This window comes from Scyliorhinus torazame, chromosome 5 (assembly GCF_047496885.1).
Source record: "Scyliorhinus torazame isolate Kashiwa2021f chromosome 5, sScyTor2.1, whole genome shotgun sequence".
In the NCBI taxonomy this organism is placed as follows: domain Eukaryota; kingdom Metazoa; phylum Chordata; class Chondrichthyes; order Carcharhiniformes; family Scyliorhinidae; genus Scyliorhinus; species Scyliorhinus torazame.
In genome coordinates, this window is record NC_092711.1 from 301702472 (window position 1) to 301718415 (window position 15944).

Consider the following 15944-nt stretch of genomic DNA (forward strand, 5'->3'; position numbering starts at 1 on the left):
TTGACCTCCACAGCCTTGTGAGGCAAAGAATTTCACTTCACCAGCTGAGACCAACCGTCCAACTCTGCCCTTCGAGCAGCCCAAAACCAGGAGCTCGGTGTGTCGATTAACTGCAGAGTGACGACGAGCAACCATATCCATCCGCACTTCTCACCACTATTGGGAATTGATTGCCTGTTTTACCTCAGCCGGAATCACCTGATGACTCTACCCGGAGAACTTCGAAGTGTTAAGCCTATTTGGTCTTTGGCTGTCGCCGAACATTTAGGAGGTAAAATCTGCCTTCAGCTCGCTCGCTCGCGCGCTCCGGTGACTTTCAAAAACAGGAGGCGGTTGCTCACGCTGCCGGCCAATGGGAAGCCTCCAACCGACGGCCAATGGAGACGGCGCGCCGGCCGAGGCTCCGCCAATAGCCAACTTCCCCGCCCCCCCGGGATGTGAGCGCGATCCCGATTGGTCGGCGTGGACGGACGCCGATCTCGGCCACAGCCAATCGCCGGCGGGCGGGGGCGGGGCCGAGCGGGGAGCCAATGGGAGGGGGGCGCGAGCCGGACACCGCCAAGATCGGTTGAGGATGAAAACAGTCGCGAGCCGCTGGAAGCGGCTTCATTTTAGCTGGTGCGTCGCCGCGGCTGGGAGCCGGGAGCAGGGCGGCGGCGAGTTTACTGCAGCCGCCTGAAAGTGAAAAAAAAAAATCATCCACACACGGCGATCCGGACACCTCGGCTCCCTCCTGTTAACACCGAAAAACTGACAAAACTAAAGCCACCACCCCCCCCTTCCTCCTCCCCGCCCGGGGATAATGACAATGTAATTCCAGTTTATCGGGGCTGAGGAGTTTTTATTTTAAATCCACTCCCCTAATGTGTCTTGCCGTGCTGGACAAGACGCGGCGGTTAGCTTCATTTCCCCCCCTCCCCCCTACTGCCCTCTTCATTCGTCGATTGCTGTTATATTTATTTTAAATTTATTTACCCCATCCCTCCCCCACACCAAACACCGCCAACCACCCCCTGGGGGGGGAATCTGAAAAAGCGCCGCCCGTGGAGCCGACAGATTTATGTTTATGAAAAGGTATCATCGCTTTACCTCGCTCTTTCTGACAAGGGGGGGGGGGGCTATGATCGTCTTAATTTTAGCCTTTAAACTGAGCTTTTATAAGTTTCTGGTCTAGATTTTATCTCGAGTTCCTAGAAAAGACTGGAGTCTTTTTTTTTGTTTAATTTTCTTTCAGACTCGAATTGAGAAGGGGGAGGGGGGGCGGAAGAATTAAACGTCCATATTCTATATGTGAGTGTAAAAGACCCCCACTCCCAACCATCGCTCCTTTCTAGGCTATATTCACCCAGTGTTGGTGTGAGATCCATCTACTGCTGAAATTGCAGGCTTGGATTAGGTTGTTTACAGTAAGAGAGTCCCTGGCTTCGAGGCCTATAGATTCCAGAGGAGTGGGAGGGGGTGGTGTTGCCGGAGGACCAGGGTCCGGCCGAAGGTGGTGGTGGTCCCAAGTTGAACAGGAGGATTGGGGGCGGCGGGGGAGAATGCAGCCAAAATTATTCTGCTGCACGAATCTCGTTTTGTGTTCTAATCGAGACAAAAATTGAGGCGCCTCCGAATACACCAGAGTAGGTGTGCTTGGCAGCAGCACGAAAAGAGGAAAGACCAAAACAGTTGCAGGCTAATTTTTCAGAAACTTTTCTTTTTAAATGGTCCAAACTTTTTTTGGTGGTGAAATGTGCGGAGATTTTATGTCTATCCTGTGCAAAATTTGAAGAAGTCACTCTGATGGTGCCTTGGGTGGATTGATGAAGGGGAAAGCTCTCTGCTTGGAGCATGCTTGCAAAGTAAAAAGAAAAGTGCAATTTTCAAAATATTCTATTTTCTGCTCATTAGCAGGACGACGGGTAGAAAGCGTGGAAAGCACTGGTCTTTAGCACGCAAAACAAACCCCGTGCGATTATTAAATGTGACAGTATTTGTATTTCATATTCATGTATCTGGTGGGTAGGCCATGAGGCCTGGCGGGGCCTTGTGGCTGGATAATCTGCAGGAAACCACTTGTGTTAACGTTTTGTCTGGATATATTCTCATTCCTCTTTAGTATTTAACATTAGTTTGCAAAAGTAATATTGTTGATCAAATGTTTTGGTGTAGAGTATGGACTAATGTGAACTGTAGATCATGTGATCAGGCTTTGTACAATTTTACCTAGTTGCTTCTGGAGAACTAGGCCCCAGCAATCTGTTTCAGTAATTTCCAAATTAAGTTTTTACTTGTATACATTACCAGCTTTTTTTTTTGTTTCCATTGCCTATTTGAATGTATTTGTGCTTTGCAATATTTCCAAATATTACTTCAAGCAAACATATATATATTTTTAAAAAGTTACGCTGCTGCAGAATGAGAAGGATTGACCACACAGCTGAGCAAAATTGTAGTGTTTTTTTTTGTATTGTAGCTTTGTATATGACAAGCTAATTAAGAATGTTTAATTTCTGAAGTTGAATTGAATGAAGACGTAAGTAACTTTTTGTTTAATTTTGGAACAAAGAACTTGACTTAATTTATTTAATTGCACTCTTTTCTATTTAGCTGCTGCTTTAGGTGAAATCCTGCCTGTTCTAGCTTTGGCAACAGAAGCATCCAAAATTCAGCAATAAACGAAATATTATCATGGCCAAAGATGTAAGTCTTATATTTTTGCTAGAAATATAGCCTTATTCATGAACTATTATGAAACAATATTCTTTAACATCCGCTAAAATTTCCTTTGCCTTATTTGCAATAGAGTACAAGTCAACATCTACTTTATATGTAATCTCACCGTGCAACTCCTTAAGATTTTGCTAACACTTTGCATCAAATGAATTACTTTAAGCGGTAGTTGCATTTATGTTGGCAAACATGACAGCCAAGATCCACAAGCATGAAGTGAGATGAATGATTTGATCTTTTTTGCAATAATGAGTTTGAATGGAATATTGACCAAAATAAAAGGAAAACTGCTGCCTCAAATAATGTCGTAATGGGTCAACTGTTCTTCAGATACATTCACTGGATCCACTTCACCAAAGAGAAGGAATTGGTAGATGTTGAGTCTGGAGAAGGGGGTGTAGATAGCCTGGGTCACATTGTGATCCAAAAAGACGAGGTGTTGGGTGTCTTAAAAAATATTAAGGTAGATAAGTCCCCAGGGCCGGATGGGATCTACCCCAGAATACTGAAGGAGGCTGGAGAGGAAATTGCTGAGGCCTTGACAGAAATCTTTGGATCCTCGCTGTCTTCAGGGGATGTCCCGGAGGACTGGAGAATAGCCAATGTTGTTCCTCTGTTTAAGAAGGGTGGCAGGGATAATCCCGGGAACTACAGGCCGGTGAGCCTTACTTCAGTGGTAGGGAAATTACTGGAGAGAATTCTTCGAGACAGGATCTACTCCCATTTGGAAGCAAATGGACGTATTAGTGAGAGGCAGCACGGTTTTGTGAAGGGGAGGTCGTGTCTCACTAACTTGATAGAGTTTTTCGAGGAGGTCACTAAGATGATTGATGCAGGTAGGGCAGTAGATGTTGTCTATATGGACTTCAGTAAGGCCTTTGACAAGGTCCCTCATGGTAGACTAGTACAAAAGGTGAAGTCACACGGGATCAGGGGTGAACTGGCAAGGTGGATACAGAACTGGCTAGGCCATAGAAGGCAGAGGGTAGCAATGGAGGGATGCTTTTCTAATTGGAGGGCTGTGACCAGTGGTGTTCCACAGGGATCAGTGCTGGGACCTTTGCTCTTTGTAGTATATATAAATGATTTGGAGGAAAATGTAACTGGTCTGATTAGTAAGTTTGCAGACGACACAAAGGTTGGTGGAATTGCGGATAGCGATGAGGACTGTCTGAGGATACAGCAGGATTTAGATTGTCTGGAGACTTGGGCGGAGAGATGGCAGATGGAGTTTAACCTGGACAAATGTGAGGTAATGCATTTTGGAAGGGCTAATGCAGGTAGGGAATATACAGTGAATGGTAGAACCCTCAAGAGTATTGAAAGTCAAAGAGATCTAGGAGTACAGGTCCACAGATCACTGAAAGGGGCTACACAGGTGGAGAAGGTAGTCAAGAAGGCATACGGCATGCTTGCCTTCATTGGCCGGGGCATTGAGTATAAGAATTGGCAAGTCATGTTGCAGCTGTATAGAACCTTAGTTAGGCCACACTTGGAGTATAGTGTTCAATTCTGGTCGCCACACTACCAGAAGGATGTGGAGGCTTTAGAGAGGGTGCAGAAGAGATTTACCAGAATGTTGCCTGGTATGGAGGGCATAAGCTATGAGGAGCGATTGAATAAACTCGGTTTGTTCTCACTGGAACGAAGGAGGTTGAGGGGCGACCTGATAGAGGTATACAAAATTATGAGGGGCATAGACAGAGTGGATAGTCAGAGGCTTTTCCCCAGGGTAGAGGGGTCAATTACTAGGGGGCATAGGTTTAAGGTGAGAGGGGCAAAGTTTAGAGTAGATGTACGAGGCAAGTTTTTTACGCAGAGGGTAGTGGGTGCCTGGAACTCACTACCGGAGGAGGTAGTGGAGGCAGGGACGATAGGGACATTTAAGGGGCATCTTGACAAATATATGAATAGGATGGGAATAGAAGGATACGGACCCAGGAAGTGTAGAAGATTGTAGTTTAGTCGGGCAGTATGGTCGGCACGGGCTTGGAGGGCCGAAGGGCCTGTTCCTGTGCTGTACATTTCTTTGTTCTTTGTTTTGCTCTTCAAAGCACCATGGGATCTTTATTTCCACTCGGAACAGCTGGATGGGGCCTTAATTTAATGTCTCATGTAAAAAGCAGCAGTTCTGGCAATGCAGTACACCCTGCAAAACAATGTATTTAAAGATCTGTCGAGATCATGTAAATAATCTGGATTACATCAACGACCATCTCACTCCACTTGAATGCTTCATCCCCATGCTTTTGAAATTAAACAAATTGTAAGTTTTAACCCCAGTTTATTCCTTCCTCCTGTGATCTTGAACCTTCTAAAATTCAATTTTGAAGCAAGCTAGTCAATGCTTCCTGCTGTTCTCTTAAATTATGATATGTAGAGGGGACTTCAATACAGTGTTGGACCCAACACTGGACCGCTCCAAATCAAGGACTGGAAAGAGGCAGGCGGCGGCCAAGGTACTTAGGGGGTTTATGGATCAGATGGGGGGAGTGGACCCATGGCGGTTTGCAAGGCTGCAGGCCAGGGAATTTTCTTTCTTTTCCCATGTACACAAAGCCTACTCCCGGATAGATTTTTTTTTTGTTCTGGGCAGGGCGCTCATCCCGTTTCGGACCATGCCCCGCATTGATAGGAACTGGAGCTGGGAGAGGAGAGGGTCCAACGCCCGCTGTGGCGGCTGGATGTGGGACTGCTGGCGGACGAGGGGGTGTGTGGGAAGGTGAGGGGGTGTATCGAAAGGTACCTGGAGGCCGACGACAACGGGGAGGTGGGGGTGGTATGGGAGGCGGTGATCAGGGGAGAGCTAATTTCCATTAGGGCTCATAGGGAGAAGACCGAGGGTATGGAAAGGGAGAGGTTAGTGGGGGAGATTTTGAGAGTGGACAGGAGATACGCAGAGGCCCCGGAGGAAAGATTACTTGGGGAAAGACAACGGCTCCAGACGGAGTGAAAAGGCTAGTCGGATGTTGGCACACCAGCTCCGTAAAAGGATGGCAGCAAGGGAAATAGGGGGAATCAAAGATGGAAGGGGAGCCACGGTTCGGAGTGCGCCGAAAATAAACAAGGTATTTAAGGCCTTCTATGAAGAGCTGTACAGCTCCCAGCCCCCAGCGGGGGAAGAGGGTATGAGACGATTCCTAGACCAGCTGAGATTCCCGAGGGTGGAGGAGCAAGAAGTGGCTGGTCTGGGGGCACCAATTGGGTTGGAGGAGCTGAGCAAGGGTTTGGGGAGCATGCAGGCGGGGAAGGCCCCGGGGCCGGATGGGTTCCCGGTGGAGTTTTACAGGAAGTACGTAGACCTGTTGGCCCCGCTATTAGTGAGGACCTTTAACGAGGCAAGAGAGGAGGGGACCCTACCTCCGACAATGTCGGAAGCGACAATTTTGTTGATCCTAAAGCGGGACAAGGACCCACTGCGATGTGGATTGTACAGGCCGATCGCGCTCCTTAATGTGGATGCAAAATTGCTGGCAAAAGTGCTGGCCACGAGGATAGAGGACTGTGTCCCAGGGGTGATTCATGAGGACCAGACCGGATTTGTAAAGGGTAGGCAGCGAAACACCAATGTGCGGTGGCTCTTAAACGTGATAATGATGCCATCGGCGGAGGAGAAGCGGAGATAGTGGCAGCTATGGACGCGGAGAAGTCCTTTGGCCGAGTAGAGTGGGGAATACCTCTGGGAGGTGCTGCGTAGGTTTGGGTTTGGGGGAGGGTTTATCAGTTGGGTTAAGCTCCTTTACAGAGCCCCGGTGGCGAGTGTAGTGACGAACCGGTGGAGGTTGGAGTACTTTCGGCTGTACCGAGGGACGAGGCAGGGGTGCCCCCTGTCCCCCCTGTTGTTCGCATTGGCGATCGAACCATTGGCCATGTCATTGAGGGAGTCTAACAAATGGAGGGGGCTGGTCCGAGGGGGAGAAGAGCATCGGGTGTCGCTATATGCGGTTGACCTGTTGCTGTACGTGGCGGATCCAATGGAGGGGATGGTGGAGGCCATGCAGACTCGAAGGGAGTTTGGGGAGTTTTCGGGCTATAAGCTCAATGTAGGGAAGAGTGAGCTCTTTGTATTACAGGCGGGGGACCAAGAAAGAGGGATAGGGGACCTCCCGCTGAGGAGGGGCGGAGGGGAGCTTTCGGTATCTGGGGATCCAGGAGCTGGGGGGCCCTACATAAACTGAATCTGACTAGGTTGGTGGAACAAATGGAGGGGGATTTTAAAAGATGGGACATGCTACCGCTCTCGCTGGCGGGTAGAGTGCAATCGGTCAAAATGGTGGTCCTTCCGAGGTTTTTCTTTGTGTTTCAGTGCCTTCCCATCGTGATCACTAAGGCCTTTTTTAGTAGAGTAGGCAGGAGTATTATGGTGTTTGTGTGGGCGAATAAGACCCCGAGGGTAAGGAGAGGGTTCCTGGAACGCAGTAGGGACCAAGGAGGGTTGGCGCTGCCAAACCTGGGGAGCTACTACTGGGCAGCAAATGTGGCGATGATCCGCAAGTGGGTTATGGAGGGAGAGGGGGCGGCATGGAAGAGGATGGAGATGGCGTCCTGCAAAGGAACGAGTCTGGGGGCGTTGGTGACGGCACCGGCTGCCAGCTCTCGCGAGCCCGGTGGTGGCGGCAACGCTAAGGATCTGGGGCCAGTGGAGATGGCACAGGGGTGCAATTGGGAGCATCGGTGTGGTCCCCGATCAGGGGTAACCATCGGTTTATCCCGGGGAAGGTGGACGGGGGGGGGGTTCCAGTAGCTGACGGAATGTTTGCGAGCCTAGGGGCACTGGAGGAGAAGTTTGAGTTACCCCCGGGAAAATGCCCTTTAGATATAATGCAGGTGAAGGCTTTTGTAAGGCGACAGTTGAGGGAATTCCCATTGCTCCCGGCACAAGAAATTCAAGACGGGGCGATCTTCGGGCGCATGGGTTGGGGAGGGTAAGGTGTCGGAAATACACCAGGAGATGAAAGAAGAAGGGGAAGCGCTGGTAGAAGAGTTGCAGGGTAAGTGGGAGGAAGAGCTGGGGGAGGAGATCGAGGAAGGTCTGTGGGTGGATGCCCTAGGTAGGGTTAATTCCTCCTCCTTGTGTGCCAGGCTCAGCCTGATACAATTTAAGGTGGTTCACAGAGCTCACCTGACGGGGGCGAGGTTGAGCAGGTTCTTTGGGGTAGAGGACAGATGTGGAAGGTGCTCAGGGAGCCCGGCGAACCATGTCCATATGTTTTCGGTCATGCCCGGCACTGGAGGGGTTCTGGAGAGGAGTGGCGGGAGCAATATCTCAGGTGGTGAAAGTCCGGGTTAAGCCAAGCTGGGGGCTAGCAATATTCGGAGTAGTGGACGAACCGGGAGTGCAGGAGGCAAAAGAGGCCGGCATTCTGTCCTTTGCGTCCCTGGTAGCCCGGCGAAGGATCTTGCTCATGTGGAAGGAGGCGAAGCCCCCCAGCGTGGAGGCCTGGATAAACAATATGGCTGGGTTCATAAAGTTGGAGAGGATTAAGTTCGCCTTGAGAGGGTGGTGGGGGGGGGGGGGGGGGGGGGGGGGGGGGGGGGGGGGGGGGGGGGGGGGGGTGGATGAGCAAGAAATAACATGAAGAGTTGGGGAAACTGGGCATGTACAAAGCTATGTAAAATATACTATTTTTCGCCACGTATATATCTTGCTCCGCGCAATTTCTCGCTGCTTTTTTTTGTTACGGGAGGGGGGGGTTATTGTTTGTAAGGGAGAAAAATTGTGTTAAAAACTTTAATAAATATATATATTTTTTTTAATTATGATATGTATTAGTGTGGACCACGGCCCTTTGCCACCTTTTTGCCATTTCAAAAGGAGTTGTGTAGATTGATAATTCTATGCTGTTACACTGTGAACTGTTCACTGCATCATTGTGTCAAAAATCATCATTGCCTGATAATCTTTGTTGCTAAATTGTTCAGCCGCTAAATTTTAGTGGTCAAAAGTTTAGTTTAATTACCCTTCTAAAGAAGATCTACATGATGATGATAAATGCTTTTTCTATCTTCACAGGCGAAAGTCCTTGCCTGATTTAGTAGCTAGAGTTTGTTATGGACAGCTAACTCATTAAGCAAACTTACCACATCAGCTACTTTTTTGTTCTCCAAAAAATTTCTCTTACTCTTTCACTTTAGATGGCAGCAGCTCTGGAGCATTGCTTTACAGGGCAGCTTTGGCCTGACAGTGAATTACCAAAGTGGGCATTTGCAAGTGAGCCTAGATGGTCAGTATAAGGGGTTGGGTTGGGAAAAAGATGTGGGAGTCACTAAACCCCAATCTGTCCTATGTCGCCACATGTACATCCAGCGGGTCCACGTATAGGAATGTGGAATGGCGACTCTGTTGATTTAATTTCTTCAATTGCTGATGGAAGATACTCATTTCAAAACAAAGTAATCTTTTAAAAAAACTCATGTGGTTTCATCTTGTTATGTAAGGAATCAATTACACTACAGATACCAACCTCAGACTGCCATGTGTGCAGGATTGCAGCCCCAAATTGCTTTCCACGTATGCTGGGACCTAGACCCAGTAGTGAAATTATACCCTCTGTTGCCCAGGTCTAGGTCATCAATGTTTATCAGTAAGAGTACTGGACCTAACGCTGACACTGGGGTACCTGCTGCAAACTTGGAATATAGAATTCATAAGTTTCATACCACACAGGAAGAGCACATTCGGCCCATTGTATCTGGTGACCATTTGATAAAGTTGTCCAATTAGTCCCACTCCTTGTCCTTTCCCCCATATCTTTGCAAGTTTCTTTTTTTCCAAGTAAATATCCAACTTCCATTTAAAAGTTACTATTGTATTTGGGTCCCCAACCTTTAAGGCACGTGCATTTCCAGATCAATCACATTAGTTATATCATATTTGTGACCCCTGCTGATTGATCTGTGAATGAGTTCCTTCTCACTGTAGTCATTCTACTGCATGAACATAAATTGTTTATATAAAATGATGATTGACTCAGTTTATACTTTATATGGAACACCAACAATAACTTGTATTTATATAGCCCCTCTAATATAATAAAATAAACCACAGTGCTTTGCAGGAGTGTTTTCAGGCAAAATTTGAAACTCGGTCATGTAAGATGCTATTAGGGCAGAAAGATGAACTAAAAGCTTGGTCAAAGAGGCTGATTTTAAAGAAACGTCTATAAAGGAGGATTGAGACGTGGAGTGGTGTAGGCAAGGAATTCCAGAGAGGAACCTAAACTGCTAAAGGCACAGCCGCCAATGGTGAGCAATTAAAGTCCAGGGTGCTCAAGAGGCCAGAATTACATGTGTAGATATCTCATAAGGTTGTGAGATTGGCGGGCATTACAGAAGCGAGGTATGAGGCCATGGGGGGGGGGGGGGTTTAAAACCAAGAAAAAATTGTGGCATTGTCCTGTTTAGAAGCCACAGTTGGTCAGTGGTTACAACAGCAATTTGTGTCCGAGACTTTGATGCAAGTTTTGGATGAGCCCAGGTTTACAGAATGTGACAGGCTGGCCAGGTTGGAATAATCCAGTGTAGAGGTAAAAATGGCATAGATGAGGTTTTATGCTGCAGATGAGTTGCGGTAGGGGCAGTTGTTGGAAATGTATGATCTTGAAGCTGATGTGGAAATGTAGCCAAAACATCTCCCTGGGTCAAGTATGACACCAAGGTTCCAAACAGTCCTGGTTCAACCTCAGGCAGTTGTTAGAGAAAGGGATGATTGTAGTGAGAACTGAAGACAATGGCTTTCGCCTTATTAGTATTAAATTGGGGAATTTCTGTTAATTTTAGTATTATCGGGATAAGAGTGGGGACAATTTAGCAACTGTGAGGAATTGGGAGGCAGTGTTTGAGGTGGAACCGGGTGTCATTAGCATAATTGCGAAAACTGATGTTCTGTTTTCAACTGATGTCGCCAAAGGACAGAATTTAGATGAGAAATGGGGGGCGAGCATTATTCCTTGGATAATACCAGAGGTAGCAATGGTAGCAGGAAGAGAGGCTATTTACAGCTTTGTTTCCACTTCTCCAGAGTTGGATGTTTGGTCTAAGTTACTCACCAGTGCAGACTCGATGGGCCAAATGGCCTCCTCCTTATGCACTGTAAACTCTATGATTCAGTCATAAACCCTTGGGTAAATAGTTTCAACATTATCAAATAGATTAAAGACTATATTTAGATAACTGAGCAAATCAACTGTACCACTGTATCCACCTGCCATGCTAAATGATATTGTTAAGTGGGTTAATCTAGGGCAGCATGGTGGCGCAGTGGATAGCACTGCTCTCTCAGTTCTTGAAGACATAACAAATAGGTTAGACCAAGGAGAGCCAATGGATGTTATTTATCTTGACTTCCAAAATGCCTTTGATAAGGTGCCTCACGGGGAGACTGCTGAGTAAAATAAGGGCCCATGGTATTCGAGGCAAGGTACTAACATGGATTGACGATTGGCTGTCAGGCAGAAGGCAGAGAGTTGGGATAAAAGGTTCTTTTTCAGAATGGCAACCGGTGACGAGTGGTGTCCCGCAGGATTCAGTGTTGGGGCCACAGCTGTTCTCTTTATATATTAACGATCGAGATGACGGGACTGGGGGCATTCTGGCTAAGTTTGCCGATGATACAAAGATAGGTGGAGGGGGAAGGTAGTATGGAGGAGGTGGGGAGGCTGCAGAAAGATTTAGACAGTTTAAGAGAATGGTCCAAGAAATGGCTGATGAAATTCAACGTGGGCAAGTGCGAGGTCTTGCACTTTGGAAAAAGAAGAGAGGCATGGACTATTTTCTAAACGGTGACAAAATTCATAATGCTGAAGTGCAAAGGGACTTGGAGTCCATAGTCCAGGATTCTCTAAAGGTAAACTTGCAGGTTGAGTCCATAATTAAGAAAGCAAATGCAATGTTGTCATTTTTCTCAAGGGGCTTGGAATATAACAGCAGGATGTACTTCTGAAGCTTTATAAAGCATTAGTTAGGCCCCATTTAGAATACGGTGAGCAATTTTGGGCCCCCACACCTCAGGAAGGACATACTGGCACTGGAGCGGGTCCAGCGGAGATTCACACGGATGATCCCCAGGAATGGTAGGCCTAACATACGATGAACGTCTGAGGATCCTGGGATTATATTCATTGGAGTTTAGGAGGTTGAGGGGAGATCTAATAGAAACTTACAAGATAATGAATGGCTTAGATAGGGTGGATGTAGGGAAGTTGTTTCCATTAGCAGGGGAGACTAGGGACCCGGGGGCACAGCCTTAGAATAAAAGGGAGTCACCTTTAGAACAGAGATGAGGAGAAATTTCTTCAGCCAGAGAGTGGTGGGTCTGTGGAATTCATTGCCACAGAGGGCGGTGGAGGTCAAGACGTTGAGTGGCTTTAAGACAGAAGTTGATAAATTCTTGATTTCTAGAGAATTAAGGGCTATGGGAGAGAGAGAGGGTAAATGGAGTTGAAATCAGCCATGATTGAACGGTGGAGTGGACTCGATGGGCCGAATGGCCTTACTTCCGCTCCTATGTCTTATGGCGCCAAAGGTCCCAGGTTCGATCCTGGCTCTGGGTCACTGTCTATGTGGAGTTTGCACATTCCCGTGTTTCCGTGAGTTTCGCCCCCACAACCCAAAAGAAGTGCAGGGTAGGTGGATTGGCCACGCTAAATTGCCCCTTAATTGGAAAAATGAATTGGATACTCTAAATTTATAATAAAAAAGATACTTAAATAGTGGGTAATCTTAACAAATAGAGGCACGCAGTGCACTTCAGTCTTGAGGAATCCATATTTTATGCCATGTAGGATCTGCAGGACTTCCCTGGTCTCACTAATTCTCTTCAATAATGGCCAGCAATCCATTTGTTTTGCGACTTGCTGTATCTGCAAACTACCTTTTTTTTTTAAGTTCTTGTACAAGGGACACCCAGATCCCCCTCTACCAGAACATTCTGCGGAGCCTCATTAAATAATATTTCATTTTTATATGCTTCCTGCAAAGTGCGCAAGTTCATATTTTCCCAATTTATATGCCAAAGTGCCGATGTTTGCCCACTCACTTATCCATATCCTTTTGAGACTTGTCTTTCTCACAACTTGCTTCTTACCTATCTTTGTATCATCAAATAGGGCTACTCAGTCCCTTTATCTAAGTCATCAATATAGGTCATAAATAGTTCAGACCTCAGTACCGATCCTGTGACACTCCACTAGTTTGTTAACATGAAAATTACTAATTTATCTTGACCCTATTTTCAATTAGTTGTTCAATCCTCTCTTATGCTAATATATCACCCCCAACACCATGAGTTGTTATCTTATGTAGTAACCCAATGTTTTATACAATTCAGCAGAACCAAATTCCCTTTTGAAATCCAATACATTACATCTGCTAGTTATCCATTCTGCTGGTTACATCCCCAGAGAGCTTTGTCAACATGAGGGGCGGCACAGAGGTTAGCACTGCTGCCTCACGCACCGTGGACCCGGGTTCGATCCCAGTCCCGGGTTGCTCTCGGTGTGGAATTTACACATTCTCCTGTGTCTGAGTGGACCTCGCCCCCCACAACCTCAAAGATGTGCAGGGTAGGTAGATTGGTCATGCTAAATTGCCTCTTAATTGAAAAAAAAAAAAGAATTGGGTACACACAAAAAATAGTCAAACATGATTTCCCTTTTACAAAACCATGTTAACTCTGCTTGATAGTATTGTAATTTAAATGTCCGAATATTGCCTCAGTAATGGTAATGTTTTCCCAATGACAGATGTCGGCCTAACTGGCCTACAGGTTCCTGCTTTCCAGTCTCCTTCCTTTCTGAAATAATGTTATATTTGTGGTTTTCCAAGCTGCTGGGATGTTGACAGAATCTAGGGAATTTTGGAGGATTGCAATGCATTCGCCAGCTTTGCGGCCACTTCCTCCAAGACTCTAGGATGCAGGCCAGTAGGTCATGGGGACTTGTCAGCCTTTAGACCTGTTTGTTTTAAGACCATAAGATCTAGTAATAGAATTAGGCCATTCGGTCCATCGAGTCTGCTCATGGCTCATATGTTCCTCATCCCTGTTCTCCTGCATCCTCATAATCTAAGGGAGTAATTCCCAATACTTTTTCCTCTAGTAATTGTGGTGATTTTATGTTCCTCCCTTCATTTGCCTCCTGCCTTTCTACTTCTGGGCAGCACGGTAACACAAGTGGATAGCACGGTGGCTTCACAGCGGCAGGGTCCCAGGTTCGATTCCCCGCTGGGTCACTGTGCGGAATCTGCACGTTCTCCACGTGTCTGTGTGGGTTTCCTCCGGTTTCCTCCCACAGTCCAAAGACGTGCAGGTTTGGTGGATTTTCCATGTTAAATTGCCCTTAGTGTCCAAAAAGGTTAGGTGGGGTTATTGGGTTATGGGGATAGGGTGGAAGTGAGGGCTTAAGTGGGTCGGTACAGACTCGATTGGCCGAATGACGACCTCCTGCACTGTATGTTCTATGTTCTCTGCGATGCCTTTTTTGTCTTCTACTGCGAAGACAGGTACAAAATATTTGTTCAAGGCCTCAACCGTTTCCTTATTCCATTGTTAAGGAATCATTCAGTCACACCCTCTTAAGACAATTGATCACTATATTTTCTTATCCTTTTTAATATACCTGTAGAAGCTTTTACTCTGTGTTTCTATATTTCTTGCTAGTGTTTTCATATAGTTCGATTTCTGCCCCTTTTTTTGCTTTGCTGGTTTTTTTTTTTAAACAATACAGCGCAGTACAGGCCCTTCGGCCCACGATGTTGCACCGAAACAAAAGCCATCTAACCTACACTATGCCATTATCATCCATATGTTTATCCAATAAACTTTTAAATGCCCTCAATGTTGGCGAGTTCACTACTGTAGCAGGTAGGGCATTCCACGGCCTCACTACTCTTTGCGTAAAGAACCTACCTCTGACCTCTGTCCTATATCTATTACCCCTCAGTTTAAAGTTATGTCCCCTCGTGCCAGCCATATCCATCTGCGGGAGAAGGCTCTCACTGTCCACCCTATCCAACCCCCTGATCATTTTGTATGCCTCTATTAAGTCTCCTCTTAACCTTCTTCTCTCCAACGAAAACAACCAAGTCCATCAGCCTTTCCTCATAAGATTTTCCCTCCATACCAGGCAACATCCTGGTAAATCTCCTCTGCACCCGCTCCAAAGCCTCCACGTCCTTCCTATAATGCGGTGACCAGAACTGTACGCAATACTCCAAATGCGGCCGTACCAGAGTTCTGTACAGCTGCAACATGACCTCCCGACTCCGGAACTCAATCCCTCTACCAATAAAGGCCAACACTCCATAGGCCTTCTTCACCACCCTATCAACCTGGGTGGCAACTTTCAGGGATCTATGTACATGGACACCTAGATCCCTCTGCTCATCCACACTTTCAAGAACTTTACCATTAGCCAAATATTCCGCATTCCTGTTATTCCTTCCAAAGTGTATCACCTCACACTTCTCTACATTAAACTCCATTTGCCACCTCTCAGCCCAGCTCTGTAGCTTATCTATATCCCTCTGTAACCTGCTACATCCTTCCACACTATCAACAACACCACCGACTTTAGTATCGTCTGCAAATTTACTCACCCACCCTTCTGCGCCTTCCTCTAGGTCATTGATAAAAATGACAAACAGCAACGGCCCCAGAACAGATCCTTGTGGTACTCCACTTGTGACTGTACTCCATTCTGAACATTTCCCATCAACCACCACCCTCTGTCTTCTTTCAGCTAGCCAATTTCTGATCCACATCTCTAAATCACCCTCAATCCCCAGCCTCCGTATTTTTTGCAATAGCCTACCGTGGGGAACCTTATCAAACGCTTTGCTGAAATCCATATACACCACATCAACTGCTCTACCCTCGTCTACCTGTTCAGTCACCTTCTCAAAGAACTCAATAAGGTTTGTGAGGCATGACCTACCCTTCACAAAGCCATGCTGACTATTCCTGATCATATTATTCCTATCTAGATGATTATAAATCTTATCTCTTATAATCCCCTCCAAGACTTTACCCACTACAGACGTGAGACTCACCGGTCTATAGTTGCCGGGGTTGTCTCTGCTCCCCTTTTTGAACAAAGGGACCACATTTGCTGTCCTCCAGTCCTCTGGCACTATTCCTGTAGCCAATGATGACATAAAAATCAAAGCCAACGGTCCAGCAATCTCTTCCCTGGCCTCCCAGAGAATCCTAGGATAAATCCCATCAGGTCCCG

At 46.7% G+C, this 15944-nt stretch overlaps 1 protein-coding gene across 9 annotated transcripts in view; it reads left to right on the top strand.

Annotated features, from left to right (window-relative positions):
• Positions 1 to 571: 571 nt before the first annotated feature.
• The window catches only part of LOC140421249 (transcription factor Dp-1-like), a 114944-nt gene continuing 99571 nt past the window's right edge, over positions 572 to 15944 (top strand). For 3 of the 9 annotated variants that reach the window (XM_072505815.1, XM_072505820.1, XM_072505822.1), the window contains exons 1-2: positions 573 to 1074; positions 2593 to 2685. In XM_072505815.1, coding sequence (XP_072361916.1) covers positions 2674 to 2685 — 12 coding nt within the window. In that variant the 5' untranslated portion in view covers positions 573 to 1074; positions 2593 to 2673. Of the gene's footprint in view, positions 1075 to 1514; positions 1626 to 1825; positions 1845 to 2592; positions 2686 to 8850; positions 8940 to 15944 lie in introns of those variants that run through there. The other 6 variants (XM_072505819.1, XM_072505821.1, XM_072505818.1 and 3 more) reach the window with 5 other exon arrangements.